Raw genomic sequence first — 17,293 nt, 5'->3', positions numbered from 1 at the left:
TTTCAGACCAATACATTCTGTGTCAGTCACACCAAACATTATTGTAGCTGAAAAAAGGGCTTAAATTAAATAAATATGTAGCGTTTCTGACACGCTAACAAATACAGCTCAATTTCTTAGAATAATTCATTTTCACTTAAAAAAAATGCAGGTGTCAGGTGTTTATCCCTGCAATGTGTATAAATTAGTGATTTAATGCGTAAAATAAACTAGATAGTGTCGACAACCAGTTATTGATCACCATTGGTACAGCTGCATATTGTCTATGAACAAGCATCGAGTGCAATTCTATTGTAGCTAGTTTAGAAGGAGAATGCTCCATCAAAGCTACCAAAACCCTTGAAAATACTAATAGTATAGGGTAAAATGTTGCTATAGTAGCTAGTTTAGAAGGAGAATTCTCCATCAAGGCTACCAAAAAACCCTTGAAAATACTAGTAATATATGATAAAATGTTGCTATTGTAGTTAGTTTGGAAGGAAAAAGCTCCAACAAGGCTATCAAAAACCTCTTGAAAATACTAATAATATAGAGTAAAATGTTGCTATTGTAGTTAGTTTAGAAGGAAGGACAAGATTTAATGTCCTTGGTAAAACCTTTGGACGAGATTTAATGTCCTCGCTAAAATTCTGGGCCAGATTTAATGTCCTTGGTAAAAGCCTGGACGAGATTTAATGACCTTGGTAAAAACCTGGACGAGATTCAGTGTCCTCGGTGAAAGTCTGGGCGAGATCTAATTTGCCTTGGCAAAAGCCTGGATAAGAGTTAATGACATTGGTAACAACCTGCACAAGATTTAATGCATTTGGTAAAAGTCTGGACGATATTTAATGTCCTTGGTAAAAGCCTGGACGAGATTTAATGTCTTTGGTAAAAGCCTGGACGAGAGTTTATGTCCTTGGTAAAAACGCCTGAACGAGATTTATTGTCCATAGAGTACCACAGAGAAAACTGTATCGTGTCTATGAGAAAGCATGGCGTATGATTGGTACAGTCGCTAGCATATTTCATGTCATTTCGAGAAAAAGTTGGAGGAGGGTAATCTAAAAGGCAATGTTACTTTTCCATGGACAGCTAAAAGCCGAATCAATAACCCATTAGCATACTCAATTCAAACATTACATTAACCCGTTCGAAAAACAGATTTTATTTTTCACTGTCCTCGGTGCTTTAACAGTAAACAATAAGTCGGTGTGGGAGGATCTTACTCCAACTCAGACCCCAGCTGACACCCCATTTTTAATATTCCTACGCTGACTTCCTCTTTTGATAAACTTTCTTCTTTGGCACTGTGACAGACTATCTACCTTCATTTCAATTAATAATTCTATTTTTTTTTTCAAACTCATCTTAACAATAAAGCTTCACCTCAAATGTCCTTCGCAACTCGAGACACAAAAATAATAAAAGAATATGATAAAAAAGGCTTAAAGTGAGCGAGTACAGTCGCTAGTATATTTCATGTTATTTTGAGAAAAAGTAACCTAAAAGGCATCCCGAAGTAGCTCTTGGCCCAAAGTTTTACGGTTTACCAAAATTACACAAGCAAGGTCTTCCATTAACGTCAACTGACCAAAAAGTTGGGGGGGGGGGCTTTAAACAAATAAACAAGAACATTCAAAGAAAAATCTAACAGCTATGTCAAACTTCCTTAACAACTCTCTGAAATTATATCTCGTTGAGAAAAATGGCAACCTTATATCCATCATTCTGCCTCAGATCTCTGGGCTGTATTCTCTAAAATATATATATTTCCTCGCTAAAGATATCTCAATAATATACGAATCACCTATACCAAACTTCCTTAATAACTCTCCGAAACTATACCTAGTTGAGAAAAAGAAACAACCATATGCCTAACGTGCTGCCTGAGACCTCGGAGCTGTATTCTCTAAAATATATATTTCCTCGCTAAAGATATCCCAGTAATATAGGATTCACTTATAGCAAACTTTCTTGACAACTGACCAAAACTATAAGTAGTAGAGGAACATATTACCCTTATTTTTATTATTAGTAAACAGTTTCAAACAAATAAAAGAGATTATTCAAAAAATAAGTTATTTAACAGAAATCTCCTGAATCATAGATCTCGAAAGCTCATTATGATAGTTTTTATTATCATTAAACAATTTCATTCACATAAATGAGAATATTCACAAAATTCTTACTCTTAAGAATTCTGATTCTTAAATCACAGATGAACCAAATTTTAGTAGAGTCATTATGGAACAATGAAGTATTCAACGTTTCACGAACGTCTTGAAACTGTATCGCATTTTCTACCCGTTTAAATTAGTTTATAAGAAAATGTGCTTTGAAAATAGATATTTTTGTTGTGTCTTAATTTTTGAAAATGTGTTTTGAAAATAGATGTTTTCGTTGTGTCTTAATTTTTATAGCAACTTAAATTTCTTTTAATATGGATTTTATACCTGGATGTTTGCATGAATAGCTGATGCGCTAAGGTTCGTAAATATTAAAGTCATAATGAGGAAATATTTTAGGCCACGGGGAGACTTTTAAAAAAAAAGGATAACATTCTAAATGATATATTTGATAATGTGAGGTGAAGAGTAACAGAATTAGATGTTCAAAGCATCTGCTTGTCTAAGTCTCGAAACATTAGGTCTGAAATGACGTTCAGTTAACTTTATTCTTACACATTATTAACTCTTAATGGTGCCTCTATAATGAAAATTGGGGGGTGTAAAAAAAAGTTGGAAGGGTGGATGGCCCTAGGAGGTTGGGGAGAGGTGACCCTTGGAGGTTGAGGTCCTTGGTGCTTGCAGTCCTTGATGGATCATACTCATAATCATCTCACTAATCCTATATTGTGTACTTGTCTATTATAGCGACCACAGTCGAGAAGCAGTCGAGAAGTAATGCCAGGTCATTATGATGAGTTTATTACTTTCACTTTTTTTGAGCGTTAAGTCACAAATTTCTATCTCTTACATTGCATATTTTATATCAACAACACTGCTCGAAGGTACTTGTCTATTATACAGAACACACTCGAGTAGTAAAGCTAGGTCATCTTGATGAGTTTATTACTTTCAACATTTATAGTATACTAGAATATTAAAGTATATCTTATATTGACAACACTGCTTAAATGGTATTTTTGCATTATAAGAAACACAGTCGAGAACGACTATTCTCACACTAATATCAACTACACTGGAAATCATTCCTTATATTAGCTGCGTCACTTCCGACACTAATCGGCGGTACTTGTGTATTATACAGACCACACTCAATTGCCACCAAAATAAAAAATAATATGTATCTCTTAATAGAGTTAGCATTGCCTGACATGCCTAAAGCTTTTAATCAAACTGTTACTTTATCCTCGAAACGCGAACAATATAAGCAATGTCTCAAGGTAGAATTGTAACATCACTGATAACGTAATACATTAAATTCAGTAACATGCTGTTACATAAATTCAGGGTAAATTCATTGGAGGTACATGATATTTTCCTGGGTGTATTCACTAAGCATGTTGCACCACTCCCGTTAGTAGGGCAATGATCTTGTTTGTCCCGTGCTATAAGGGCTTCTTCTACTGACGTTGCGTAATGAAAACATTGATCACATGGGCAGCTTCACTTACCTTGGTAGTATTATTACTAAAGATGGTGGGAGCAGTGAAGATGTTAAAAGTAGAATAGAATGTGGTTCAATACCGCTCTCTAGGGCCACAATAAAAGAAAGGTTGAGGTGGCTAGGGCACGTTGTGCGGATGAAGGACGACAGATTGCCGAAGATTGTTCTTTTTGGCAAACCGTCTTGGGCTAAACGAAAAGCAGGTCGTCCTTGTTTCGGGTGGGAGGACGTCATAAAGAAAGATTTAAAGGAAATGGGAACTTCGTGGGTGGGGTAAAAAGGAAGGCTTTGAATAGATTGGGGTAGAGGAGGAGCGTCCGTAGTTGTGTTGGCCTCAGGTGGCTTGGTCCGGTGGTGAGTTGTTAGTAGTAGTAATTTCTGGTAGTTTTGAGTTCGATTTATTGTAGGTTTCTATTTCTTCTTAAGTCTTCTTAAGATCTTAAGTTTAATCTGACCTTTACTTTTCTTTAAGAAACTTCTTTTTCGGAATTTTTTTTTTAGTTAATTCTAATTAAATGGTTCTTGTGTTTCAGGAGTCGTTCTTAAATAATTTGGACAAAAAGTCAAATTTTAGTGAAAGAGAGAGTTATTGAGGAGAGGGCAACCCCCTTCATGTACTTGAATAATTTTAGTTTGCTTTAAGTTTTGATATTTTCCCTTACTTTAAGTTAAAAAACTTGTTTTTGTTTAATTATTTAAAAAATAAAAGTACAAGAATTCTAGAGCCCACACATTTTTAAATAAGGTGTTTGCTGAATATGCAAAATATATTCACTTCGAACACTATGTTTTCAGCCAACAAACTCAAATAACTTATTATGATTCCCAAAGGTGAAATAAAAACGTATGTAAAAAGTGAAACTGAAGGTTTTTCTTTACAATTTGTTCCAGAGTTACAAGGAGAAAATCGGGTTCAAACTTTCACCACGGCTGTTTATTCTTCGTGATTCCTTGACAAAGGAAGAATATGATTAGATTAATCTATGATCAGCCTTAAGAAAATAAAATTTACCTTTACTCCATCAAAATAATCAAACTGAAGCTGATAATCTTCGAAATTGAAATCAAAGTAAATTGCTAATCCACTCGAGTGTCCATGCGGTCGGTTAGACAATTTCAGTTTTGTTGCCAGGATGCTGTAAAAAAAAAGGGTTTTTAGCATTTTGTTTTAGTTTCTTTCAGTTCTTGACAGGTCTACTCATTTATACATATACAAAGAGAGTGGGCGTGGCCCTCCCAAAACTTATATGTTTTTGTTTTTATTCAAAAGCTGTTGTATATAGTTCCAGCGACAACGATGTCGTGACAAGTTCATCCCAACCCTTTCCGTCTGGAACAAACTCCTACATACGTGTCAGAGTCTGTTATACCATCAGTCTGTTATACGAAGGCTCCGATAAAATTTAGAAAAGGTTTTAGATTACGCAGAAACGTGTATAGACTATCGTAAAGGTTCAAATCTACCGAAAAAGAAAAAGAGATGTTAAGTTAGGCTGAGTTTGAAGCAAATACTGAAGCCTAAATTTCAAAAGAGACGTCTGATTTTAGTAGGGGTTAAGGAAAACATAATCTACTTCATATTCGGAATAGTTTTTGCTCGTAACAAATTTTAGTGTTACGTTCATTGGAAATAACTGTTTGTTTGTTTTTTTCGGTTCGTATTTATTCTCGTAACCATGGCTACCCTAAATGTGATGAAGGCTGCTGCTCCATCCAGCCCAGCTCCTTAAACCCAAGTTTAACTTGAAAGCTTGGGCCTTAAATAAATTTTTGGGGGCTTAAGAACCTTCCTCTCCATAAAAGAACCCATTGGCCAGCACCCTAATAAATACTGCGCAACTATGCGACACTTTGTAGCTGTTATTTTTATTGCATAAACGGCCTAAAATAAACAATCGGTTCGTTTTTAGGGAATGGATTTGTTTTTAGGAGCGAATGGAATTCTGCATGTTAGTACCGCCTCTGAGACTGGGATGCTATATAAATAAACTTTCAAGAGTTTTTAAAACATTTGATCAATAGCATTTTGATCCTTTTCTGGACAAAATTGCTGTTTTACGGGGCAAAATGTTAAAATATGGCAATTTTCTGTTGCTTAATCTCGTGATTTTTTTTTTTAAAGGGTACTATATCCCTAAATATACTTCAGGGGAAACTATAATGTAAAATTTTGACGTGAATATTGAGAGAAGAAGTAATCCCGCTTGACTGGATATTTCCAAGTCAAGCAGTCCTTTCAGCTCTTATAGCCTCCCAGTCCTCCTCCTCTTCTTCTTACATCCCCCCGGAACTGAAGGAAATTTGATCAAATAGAAATTTGATCACATAGTAGAATCCTCTGTTTACCCTCACGGCATAATATTATGGTAGAACAAAAATTAAAGTAGTTATTCTAATTGGATACAGTGAAATGTTCAAAACTTTATTTCTGGAGGCTAACCCCTGAAATACCCCGGATTAGAAAAAGCTGTGGTAAAAAAAAACTCTAGTGCCTAGAATATATCATTTGTATAATATGCGTAAATAAGGGAAGGTCCTTGATGCCCTACAATTCCTTCAGACGAAGTGTATGTGTGATTTAAGTTCCAACACAGTGTAATGTTCTCACGTTTCTAATACAATTCACTAATATATCTTTTCAGTTGAAATTATTCATTCGCATAAGTTGGGTTCGTTTCCGTGAAATATCTTGAAAAACCTAAAATACACTTAAACGTGAAATATCGAGTTCGACATTATTTTTAAATCGGTCTTGCTGTGAAGATTTATTTATGTATCCTGTCGGTATGCAATTTGAATTTTTATACAACTTCAGGCCCTTGCTCTGGATGCTGCAAGGATTGTCCTATGTTCGAAGATATACTCCTTATATACTGAATCATGTGATTAAAATAAAATAATTAAAATTCCGACGTGTTCTCATTTTTGGACTTGATCGACCCTAAACGTGAAAGAAGCTAAAGCAGGTTCCCTAAACGCCAACTGATATGCTTTAGTCCTTAAAAAAACTTTTAACTAAAGTATTCTGGTTAGCTGATACATATTTAGAAAGTCCATGACTTCTGGTTTGATACGATGACCACTAGTAAACAAACAAATAAATAAATAAACAATCAGAGGCAGCATTATTGAGCAGCCTAAGTAAAGCGTAAAGTGCCTTCGATTAATCACTTTTTTTGTTGTTCATTTATTACTTTTCTAATTATCACTTTAAATGAAAAGTGTGGTCATAGAAACATGGAGGGGGCCATTTAATAGAAAAATGAGAGTTCCAGAACCCTTATTAAGAGTCAAAGGTTATTGGAGCGTAATCAACCCTCTTTCCTTTGGCCGTTTCCGTCTCCTGTCCCCTTTAACTCCTAAGAAATGTTATCAAAGTTTCGGGTTTGCCATTCTGTTCAAAATAATCAAAATTTACAATAATTACGCGTCCAGAGATGACACAACCCTAACAGCTCCTGGAAAATGGGCTGTAAATTATGTGAATTGCCAATTGATTACAGATAGGTTTAATATGTCTAATAAATATCACCTTATCTGCCCAGTGGTTTGAAGCTATGAGGGATAGTCTCTGGTTCAACATGGTCACATATTTTGCTATCAGTTACATAGGCGAGGGGGTTTATGGGCCAGGGGCGGATCCAGGATTTTTTAGGGAGGGGGGGGGGTGCAAAATAGGGTGATCCGATAAACTTCCGTTAGGAGCAAGTTTAATGAACGCAATATTGCGTTAAATAAGTAAATTACACTATTTTGGACTACTTTAGGGGGCCCCCCTGCATCCGCCATTGGTATGGGCTCAGGAAGGTGAAATGCTGGCGTTTTCTATTAAATGCATCTGAGAAAGACCCTTGCCCTTCACAGACACGGTTTAGTTGATACCATGCATTATTTTGGGCTCTTACTCTTAGGGTTGTGTGCTTTATGCCCCCTCCCTCCTGAAGACCCAGTTATTAGAACTTTTTCCCATCTTGAGTCGAATGTTTATCTCACAACTTTGATCCGATGTCATGGAAGGTTAAAGGGATGTCCAGGAAAAGATGAAGGACGGAAAGAGGGCTCATTGTCTTTTGAGTCTTAATTGTCTTTTGTCTTTGTCTTTTGTCTTTTGAGTTACTTTTGAGTCTTAACTAAATAAAAAAAATAAGTCTTTTTAACTGAAAGTAAGGAGCAACATTTAAACTTAAAACGAATAGAAATTATTCCGTATATGAAGGGGCTGTCCCCTCCTCAACACCTTGCTCTTTACGTTGAAGTTTTTTATTGTTTTAAAAATAAATTTTGAGACAGAGTCAAACTTTAGCGTAAAGAGCAAGGCGTTGAGGATGGGACAGCCCATTTCATATACGGAATAATTTCTGTTCGTTTATAGTTTTAATGTCGCTCCTTACTTTCAGTTAAAAAAAACTTTTTTTTTTATTTAAGTTCTGAACGTTTTTGAATTAATGCAGTTTTGATTTTGGCTAACCGTACATGAATAATTAAAACGAAATTTGAATATTAATTTTACTTTTTTTTTGGCCAAATGGCTTTCTCGAAAATTTTGTTCTGACGTAACTTACGACTTACGTATCAAACTTCTATATTCGTATGTTTTTATTACGTATAGGCTATTAGGGAATTCGCCCCCTTGTCTGTACCTCGCCCTTTACGCTAAAGTTCGAATTTTGTTTTAATCACAAACCCCTGAATCATAAAGGCCGGTTAATTAGAATAGATAGCTCTTTTGAAAGTACTAAAAAACTTTATCGTAAAGAGCAAGGTATTGACATGGGGGCGAGCCTCCTCATATGCGTAATCATTTCTGTTCGTTTTAATTTTCAATGTTGCTCCTTACTTTCAGTTGAAAAAACTTTGTTTTTTTATTTAATTTCTGATCGATTTTTTTAAATAATGCCGGGAAATCCGGTTCCTCCTTCATAGAAAAGTCCTTTCCCTCAAGGAAACATCCTCCATGGAAAGATCCTTCCCCATAACCCCTTACTCCGACCCTATCCCCCCCCCCCCCTCACCAGAAAAAAATCCCCCCTGAAAACATCTGCATACTTCCCAATAACCAATACTATGTGTAAACAATGGGCAAAGTTCATGACCTGCAGCCCTTCCCCTTCCGCCAGAAACTGTTGGGGATTACTTCTACTACTAACAACTCACCGCAGCACCAAGCCACCTGAGCCGAACACAGCTACGCACGCTCCTCCTCTACCCCAATCTATTCAAAGCCTTCCTTTTTATACCCGCCCACGAAGTTCCTATTTCCTTTAAATCTTAATTTATAACGTCCTCCCACCCCAGACGGGGACGACCTGTTTTCTGTTTAGCCCTAGACGGTGGGCCGAAAAGAACAATCTTCGGCAATCTATCATCCTTCATCCGCACAACGTGCCCTAGCACCTCAACCTTTCTTTCATTATAACCCTAGAGAGCGGTATTGAACCACATTCTTTGTATAGCCTATTGTTTGAAATACGGTCAGTCAGCCGGGTACCCAGAGCAATCCTTAAGCAATTTCAATGGAAAACATCTAGAAAGTCATCTTCAAAGACATATTTATTACATTTTCGACTATGCTGAACAAAATGGACATCTCAAAATTTTGATTGAGTGACTTCAGGAAAGAATGAGCGTGGGAGGGGCCCAAGTTGCCCTCCAATTTTTTCGTTACTTAAAAAGTGCACTAGAAATTTTAATTTCCGTTCGAGCGAGCCCTCTCACGATTTTCTAGGACTACTGGATCGATACAATCACCCCTGGAAAAAAAAAGAAGCACGCATCCGTGGTTATTCGTGTACACACATCCATCTTTCTTTTGGCAAAAAATACAAAATTCCACATTTTTGCAGATAGGAGCTTGAAACTTCTACAGTAGGGTTCTCTGATACGCTGAATCTGATGTTGTGAGTTTCATTAAAGTGCTATGACTTTTAGGGGCTGTTTCCCCCTTTTTTTCGAAAATAAGGCAAATTTTCTCAGGCACGTAACTTTTATGGGTAAGTTTAAACTTGATGAAACTTATATATTTGAAATCAGCATAAAAGTTTGATTCTTTTGATGTATCTATTGGTATCAAAATTTCGTTTTTTAGAGTTTCGATTACTATTGAGCCGGGTCGCTCCTTACTTACAGTTAGTTACCACGTATAACTGTTTGAAAAGGGAACTTAAAAGTTTTCAATTTTTAATCAAATGAATCCCGTTTGACCCTCCACCCCAAGGCATTAAATTTGTCCTATTTAAACAAAACGGTCGGGGTAAAAATAAAAATAAGTAATAAATATTAGGAGACTTATCATTCTTTACTTAGTCAGCACTAGTGCATTGAATCTGGTCACTAGCAACTTCATGTATTAACTGAGCCAAGACAAAAACAAAACAAAAAAAAATAGAAAATAGAAAAATATTCCAAACATCTTTGAAATATTACTGACCTGTTAGAGCTTTCAATTGTCCCAGTACAGCACCAACCTTCTTCTGTCAAGGTATGACGCGGAAATACCAAAGAGCATTTGAAGTCTATGTCTTGCCACCGGCATAATGGCATCATGTCTTTGCAGTATATCTGGGACTAAATAAAAATGGAAATTGAAATATATTCTTTGATTGTAACTTTTGGTCGTTTCGAGTTTGAATTATTACAGGACTTGTTTATTCTGGTATTAAGTTTTATATGCCTCTTTGCTTTTCTTTGAAAACTTCTTTGTCAGAGAGCTTTATTTAATTTAGTTTCTTTTTTTTTTTTACTTCCAAACTTTTATGATTGGTTAACATAATGAGTGTTTCTTTAGCTTTTTCCCCTTTCTTCAGTGTAAAGACAAAATATCCAGTTCTTATTTATTAGTTCTAATTAGTGTCTATTGTCTTATTTCAACACCCTCCTAAAACCTGAAAATTCCAACTAAATCCCATTTGTCGTTCCTGAGGTATTGCATATGTGTCCTTTTGACAACTGGGATGCTCATAGTGCCTTTTGATCAAGTTTGACATCCCTCTTAACACTCTTTGAAAGTTTCAAATTAATACCCTCAACTTTTCCTGAGACGTTGAACACAGCATTTCAACAATACATGCTTTTGATTTAGTTCAACATACTCTGAAATTTCAACTAAATAATATTAACCGTTCCTGAGACATTTCAAAAATATAATTTGACAAAAGGGATTCATATGGTGTCTTTTTAGTTAGTTTAGTATCCTAATCAACACTTCCTTTATGTTTGAACTTAATAATTATAGCCATTCATGAGATATTGCAGCTACGCCCATTGACAACTGGGGTAAATATGCGGTTTTTAAGTTCACTTCCCCCACAGCTTTCTCTGAGCGTGTTATTGACATGTTGTAGTGTAGATTTGCCGCTTTGGGAACCTAGATACAAATGGTATCTTTTGCTTTTGTTTAACATTCCCCTAAGCATTCGTTGAAAGTTTCAACTTAAAAGCCGTAGCTGCTCTTGAGATCAATGTAAACTCACCTAGACACGCCTCTTTGATAGCTCGAATGCGTCTAGTGTCTTTTGGCTTAGTGCAAAATCTCCCTCAACATTCCGTAGAATTTTCAACTTTGTAACCTTAGCCATTCTTGAGGTATAGCATTTAAGCCTTTTTGACAATCTGGATGGACTTTGACATAAGATAATTTACAGCAGTATTTGAAGTCACAGGTACAATTGCATTAGTAGAAGCAGTACTTGTAGTTGTAGTTACAGGCACAGATAGTAGTAGCTGCAGGCATAAGTTCTGACATTTGCAGTCGCAAGTTCTTTCACTCGCAATCACAGTTGTAAGCACAAGCAGTCAGATTCGTAATTAGCAGTCCATTCCCATTCGTATTCGCAGTTCTAAGAAGTTTCATTTGCAGCCATAAGTGGTTACAGTCACCAGTAGTCGTAGTCGCAAGCATTCACCTTCTAAAGTAGTTACAGTCGCAAGTAGTCACAGTTGCAGATGCAAGTAAGTCACAATTAGTCACAGTTGCAAGTAGTCGAATTCGAAGTCACAAATAGTGACACTTGCAAGTAGTCGCAAGTAGTCATAGTCGTAGTAACGGTCATAAGTAGTCACAGTTACTAGTGTTTGCCGTCATAAATAGTTATAGTTGCAAGAAGTAAAATTCACAAGTTGTCACAGTCGCAGATCTAAGTAATCACAGCTGCAGTCACAAGTAGTCGCACATTTTAAATGTTGCAATTACAGTCACAGTCACAAGCAGTCACAGTGGCAGTCTCAAGTGGTTGCAGTCACGAGTGGTCGCAGTGCCCTTAAAAAAATAGTCGTGTTCGAAGCAAAAAATAGTCATACTTGCAAGTAGGCTTAGTCGCAATTAGCCATACTCGTAGTCACAAATAATCACAGTCACAAGTAGCTGCAGTTACAAGCATAGTGGAAGTAGCAATTTGGTCCAAAAAGTTTTAATTTAATATATTTAATCGCTCCTGTGACATTACAGATTTGCCCTTTTGATAGCCTTGATGTATGTAGTGTATTTTTATTTAGCTTAACACCCCCTTCAACATTCCAAGAAGTTTCAACTTGATAACCTTAGCCTTTTCTGACCCTTTCGAGATCGAACTCTCCCCCCTTCCTAATAATAACTCCTGTATGTAAACAGTGGGAAGATTGCATAGTCTCTAACCCTTTCTCAAGGGGTTGCGGGGGGCAGGACATCCCCAAAGGCACAGTTATTAGAACTTTGGCTATTTTGAAGGAAGAAACTATTTCAGAATTTTAACCAGTGTTGAGAGGGAAATGGGGAATCTAAAAATGAAAAAGGGGCCCTTTGCACTCCTAGAATTTTTCAACAAACCCTTAAAGTTTCAACTTGATACCCTTAATCGTTCCAGAGACATTGCTGGTGCGCCCTTTTGACAACCAGCACGCACATAATGAGTTTTGATTTTGCTTAACATTCCCCTCAACGTACAAATAAACTTTCAAGTGGGGACAAATCCATTTATTTAGACAGTGAAAAAAGAAGCACAAAAGTCCAGATATACATAGAGCGACTGTCTTCAGTAGAAACACTAAAATAATAAAATTGAAACTAGCATATTTATATACAACAAAATAAAAAGCTTTTCGGGTCATTCACAAATTAGTGAACTTCCAGATTGTTCAATAGATTATTTTCAGAGAGAATTCATTGACAAAGTTCATTCAAATTTCTTGATGTAAATTTTCTTCTTTAATCTTGCCAAATAAAAATCTCTGAAAACAATCTATTGAACAATCTGGAAATTCATTAATTTGTGAATGACCCGAAAAGTTATTTATTTTGTTGTATATAAATATGCTAGTTTCAATTTTACTATTTTAGTATTTCTACCAGTATTTCTACTGAAGACGGTCGCTATATGTGTGATCAAAATATCTGGACGTTTGTACCTGTTTTTTTCACTTTCTAAATATATGGATCTATCCCCATTTGAAAGTTTATTTGTTCGTCATACACCGGCAGTGTGGTCTGAGAAAATAATACCTAATTAAAGGTGCTACGTCAAAAATACGTCGTATATACGGGGAAATGAGACCAACCAAGTAAACAACTATAAACTCAATATGCAATTAGAAGACAACGGAAGGCTTTGCCACCTTCATTGGAAATTCGTTTTACATTTGAGCAAGATTAAAGAAGAAAGTTTACATCAAGAACTTAGAATGAGCTTTGTCAATGCATTCTCTCTGATAATAATCTATTGAGCAATCCGGAAGTTCATTAATTTGTGAATGACCCGAAAAGTTATTTGTTTTGTTGTATATAAATATGCTAGTTTCAATTTTGTTATTTTAGTATTTCTACTGAAGATGGTCGATGTATATGTGATCGAAATATCTGAATTTTTATACCTGTTTTTTCACTGTCTAAATAAACGGATTTATCCCCATTTGAAAGTTTATTTTTTCGTCATACAACGGCAGTACGGTCTGAGAAAACAACACCTAATTAAAGGGCCTATATCAAAAATGCATCGTTTATATGGGGAAATGAGACCAACCCAGTGAACAACTATAAAGTCAATATGCTATTAGAAGACACGGAAGGCTTTGCCACCGAGGGGCTAATAACTGACCGTCGCAGGTGTCCCTTCCTTCGTGCCTCCGGCATGCCTCCGTGCCTCCGGCCTGCCGAGACACCCGGCCTCGTTGCTTGTTCAAAAATTAGGGATTTTTTTTAGACATAACAGGGAATTCACACCAGAAGCTGGCAACACTGATCCTCGCCGTTGTTTGAAATTATTCTGATGTAATTTTGCTGATATGGAGGGCCCAGATCAAGAGGAACCAAATTTTAGGTAAGCCAGGCATAGGTATAGAGTTAGGGCAAGTGATAGTTTTTTTTGTGTGGGGGTGGGGGGGGGGTCCAGCCTGCTTAAATAATAGGCTATACCATGCTGTGTAAATATAGGCTACGCCTAGAGGAAGGGTATCTAAATACAGGGTGATTCTGGTGCTCCAGCTGTTTGTTATTACAAAATAACACTTTCTTGAAAAAAAAAATGGGCATAGTCTAGCAATATATCTTGGAATTTGGAGAGAGGGAGTTATACTGAATGAACTCCCATTAGGTAGAAACTTTTTGAGCGTAATGAATTAAGATATTTTTTTTTATTATAATGTTCAGTTCAGATAAGAAATCTTTCAACAAATTGCCGAAATTAGCGATACCAACCACTGGCGAAAATAGAAGATGAAAATCATCACAATAAACCTGAAAAATCGAAATTTGTCTCAACTTTGTACGAGAAACTTAATATTGTGGCCTACTTCATGGATGCCGGCAAGGAAGGGCAGGGGGGGGCATTCCCAACTAGAAACTTGGGACTATAAAGTAATTATAAGGAAAGCAAAGGAAAAGCAGAATAGGTAAAAACCATGGAAAAAATGTTTGTTGCCCCATTGTTGGATGCCTGTCAGTTGATTCTGACCCACAATAAGGAAATTGTAATTTCTAATTTGTGACTGATTAACTCCTAACCAATTTTCCACAAATTTTTTTTCTATATTATTTGGTTGGAACAAAAAAAAAACAAAAAAAAAACATTCTCCATAGTAATGAATGGTAAGTAAATAACGATCCTTGTCAATAACGAAAGTATAAGAGCCTAACTATTGATAACATTCAGTCTAAGAATCAGCTTTTTATGGAGATCTTAAATATGTTTTTGTTTATTAGCAATTAGTGCAATTGTTAGAACACAAGAAAGTTTGTATAATTATAGAAAACACAAGGAAAATAACTTAATAAGGGGTAATTTTGGTAAGAATATGCCGTCAACATTTGCTTGCATTTGAAGATTTGCCAGTTATTGCTCACTGTGTGAAACACCAAGTTGAGAAAAATTGGGTTAGTGAGCCTGTGACGAACATAAAGAATTCTAGGTTTTGTCTTGTCAAGACTTCTGACGGCTCCATAACACCAATAAAAAAATCCACGCTGTTGTGGCTTCTGAGGGAAAGCTCTGAGAAGCTGAGTAGTGACCAATTAAAACGGGTGATGGTCCAGGGCTGACAATTAGGACTACGTGAGTTGCCACAAACCAATGCAGAGGTCGGTGTGAAATCGGAATTGCGTATCGGTGAATGGTGCGTTTACAGACCGGTTGGCAGGGGACAGAGAGTAATAGTTGGGCGGGTCAAACAGTTTGGCTACTTATCTGGGCGAAGATGCAACTCTGTTGACACGCAGAATATGGCGATGCCGTTCCCTGACGACATAGGAATTCTGTGCCAGGGGTTCCGGCTGAATGCTGATCTCACATTAACTGCCGTATTTGTAGACCAGGGTTACTGTGACTCCAGCCTGTTTATCATGCATTCAGCAGAACCCGTTTCTATCGAAATCGGCACCAACGTTGTCTTTTGCTTTGACTCAGACGTCTTCACAAAGCTGAATTCATTTATCCAGAAGAAAGGGTTCCGCTTTTTTGATGTCTCGTCAGCATCGCAATCATCATGTTAAAAATGGCACCTAAACCCAAAACTGACTTCGAGACCATAACCACCACCATCACCATGTTCAGTGTGTCAACAGAAGGAATTTTGTTTAACATTTTTCAGAGGTAGTTGTTTTTTTCCCTTCCCTCCTCCTCTCCACTCGGTGATATTTTAATACAAAAACATATAAATCTTACAATTATACATTATCATATCACCTAAACTTAAAAAAAAAAAAATTATTATATACCAGTCAATGTATTAGTGGACATGAAGGCCCACTACCACTTAACTTTTTTCTTGCCAAATATCTATCGCTCCCCCCGTTCCAGGGTGTCCTTCCCCCTATAGGAGACGCTTGTATGGTGGCTTTTATACTTCAAGTTCTTCAAAATCTTATACTTAAAATTTCACTAACAAGAAATAGAATTTTAAGAATTGTATTATAAAATGTTTTCTATTTAAACTTTAACATTTTTTTACACAAAAAAAACTATTGTATCTCCTATATACAGGGCCTCTTCCATCTAAGTGAAACCCATTCTTGCGTTGGCAATTTTTTTCTTCTTTTTTTCAGCTCTTTTTACGACCAACTTTAATCAACAAAAAACCAAAATACAACCAACCCATCAACAAAAAAACAGAAATAACCTACGTGCATGAGGGCACAGAACTGAACAGAATCTTGAACCATGTCTCCTACGGACGAGGAGGCCACCCACGGCTGGGCTGGTCCTTCCAGCTCAAGTGCATGTGCCCCTCGTCCCCCATTTGCTTGAGTTCTTGATATAATTTTATAAGTCTCAAATGCATTCCATGATTTAGGGAAGCGGAAGCAATAAATACCATCGGAAAACTTGTTATGCTCAATAGAAGACTTAGTAGTAGAAGACTTAGTGTTTATACTTTTTCTAACCGAGTTTAATTTGATTTACTGAAGCTCATTTGTCCAGTTTCTTAGGGTCGTCATTTGAGGTGTGATTACCGAAATGATTACTGAACCGTACTAACAAATATCTGAAAAACTAGTTATTTTTTAGTTGGTCACTTTACTTAGTGCTTTTTACTAATAACTCGGTAGTAACAGTTTTTCTGACTGTTGCTTTACAGTTCTCTCTTCAAATCCCCAAGGGCCTGTGTTTAATACCAAGAAAGTTGGATTCTAAGTACATTCGGGAAAAAGGGATCTGTGTGTCTTCCAGATTCTTTCGTGTCAAAGCAGCAGATTCCTTTTTTTTAGTACAATTAAGAATCCGAGATCCAAGGGTGCGTCTTGGCACAGCCACTAAACAGAAAAGCAGGTATGATAAAAGGGAGAGGGGCATGTGAAGACGTGATAAAAGGCAACTTTTACCGCTGGTCAAGTCATATTGAATAGGGCTGCGAAGCGTAACGTCAATTCTTGGGCGGGAAATTCAAATAAGAATGAAACGGGGATGCGTAGACACGTTTTTTTGGAACTTTGCCGAATTGTTTTGGCCTAAAATATTTGACGTAGATCCTACTAATCCACCAGAACGTTTTCACGTCGAAATAATACTAGGAATATTGACAATCAGTTGTTAGTTACAACTAAAAACCACGTTTCACGGTACTTTGAATCTCGCACCTTGCTTTTTACGTCACCACCGCTCAGCCGTATGTTGTATAACTTAAAAACCGTGTTCCGGAATTTTTTTTGAAATTTCGGGATTTTTTCTGAAGAAAATTCGGAATTTTATTTTTGAACCGATGGCAACGCTGCATGTCTAAT

At 36.6% G+C, this 17,293-nt stretch overlaps 1 protein-coding gene across 1 annotated transcript in view; it reads right to left on the bottom strand.

Moving 5' to 3' along the window:
• Nucleotides 1-17,293, bottom strand: part of LOC148952292 (sodium channel protein Nach-like) — a 312,845-nt gene that overhangs the window by 166,568 nt on the left and 128,984 nt on the right. The window contains exons 2-3 of the mRNA XM_089089744.1: nucleotides 10,040-10,176; nucleotides 4,625-4,748 (exon numbers count right to left, since the gene is read on the bottom strand). Of these exons, the coding sequence (XP_088945870.1) occupies nucleotides 4,625-4,748; nucleotides 10,040-10,155 (240 nt within the window). The 5' untranslated portion in view covers nucleotides 10,156-10,176. The remainder of the gene's footprint in view (nucleotides 1-4,624; nucleotides 4,749-10,039; nucleotides 10,177-17,293) is intronic.

Source organism: Artemia sp. Qi Xiang Cuo, chromosome 5 (genome assembly GCF_049724085.1).
Source record: "Artemia sp. Qi Xiang Cuo chromosome 5, ASM4972408v1, whole genome shotgun sequence".
Taxonomy (NCBI): Eukaryota; Metazoa; Arthropoda; class Branchiopoda; order Anostraca; family Artemiidae; genus Artemia; species Artemia sp. Qi Xiang Cuo.
Note: the sequence above shows the minus strand (reverse complement) of the source record. Positions and strands in the feature narration are given on the sequence as shown.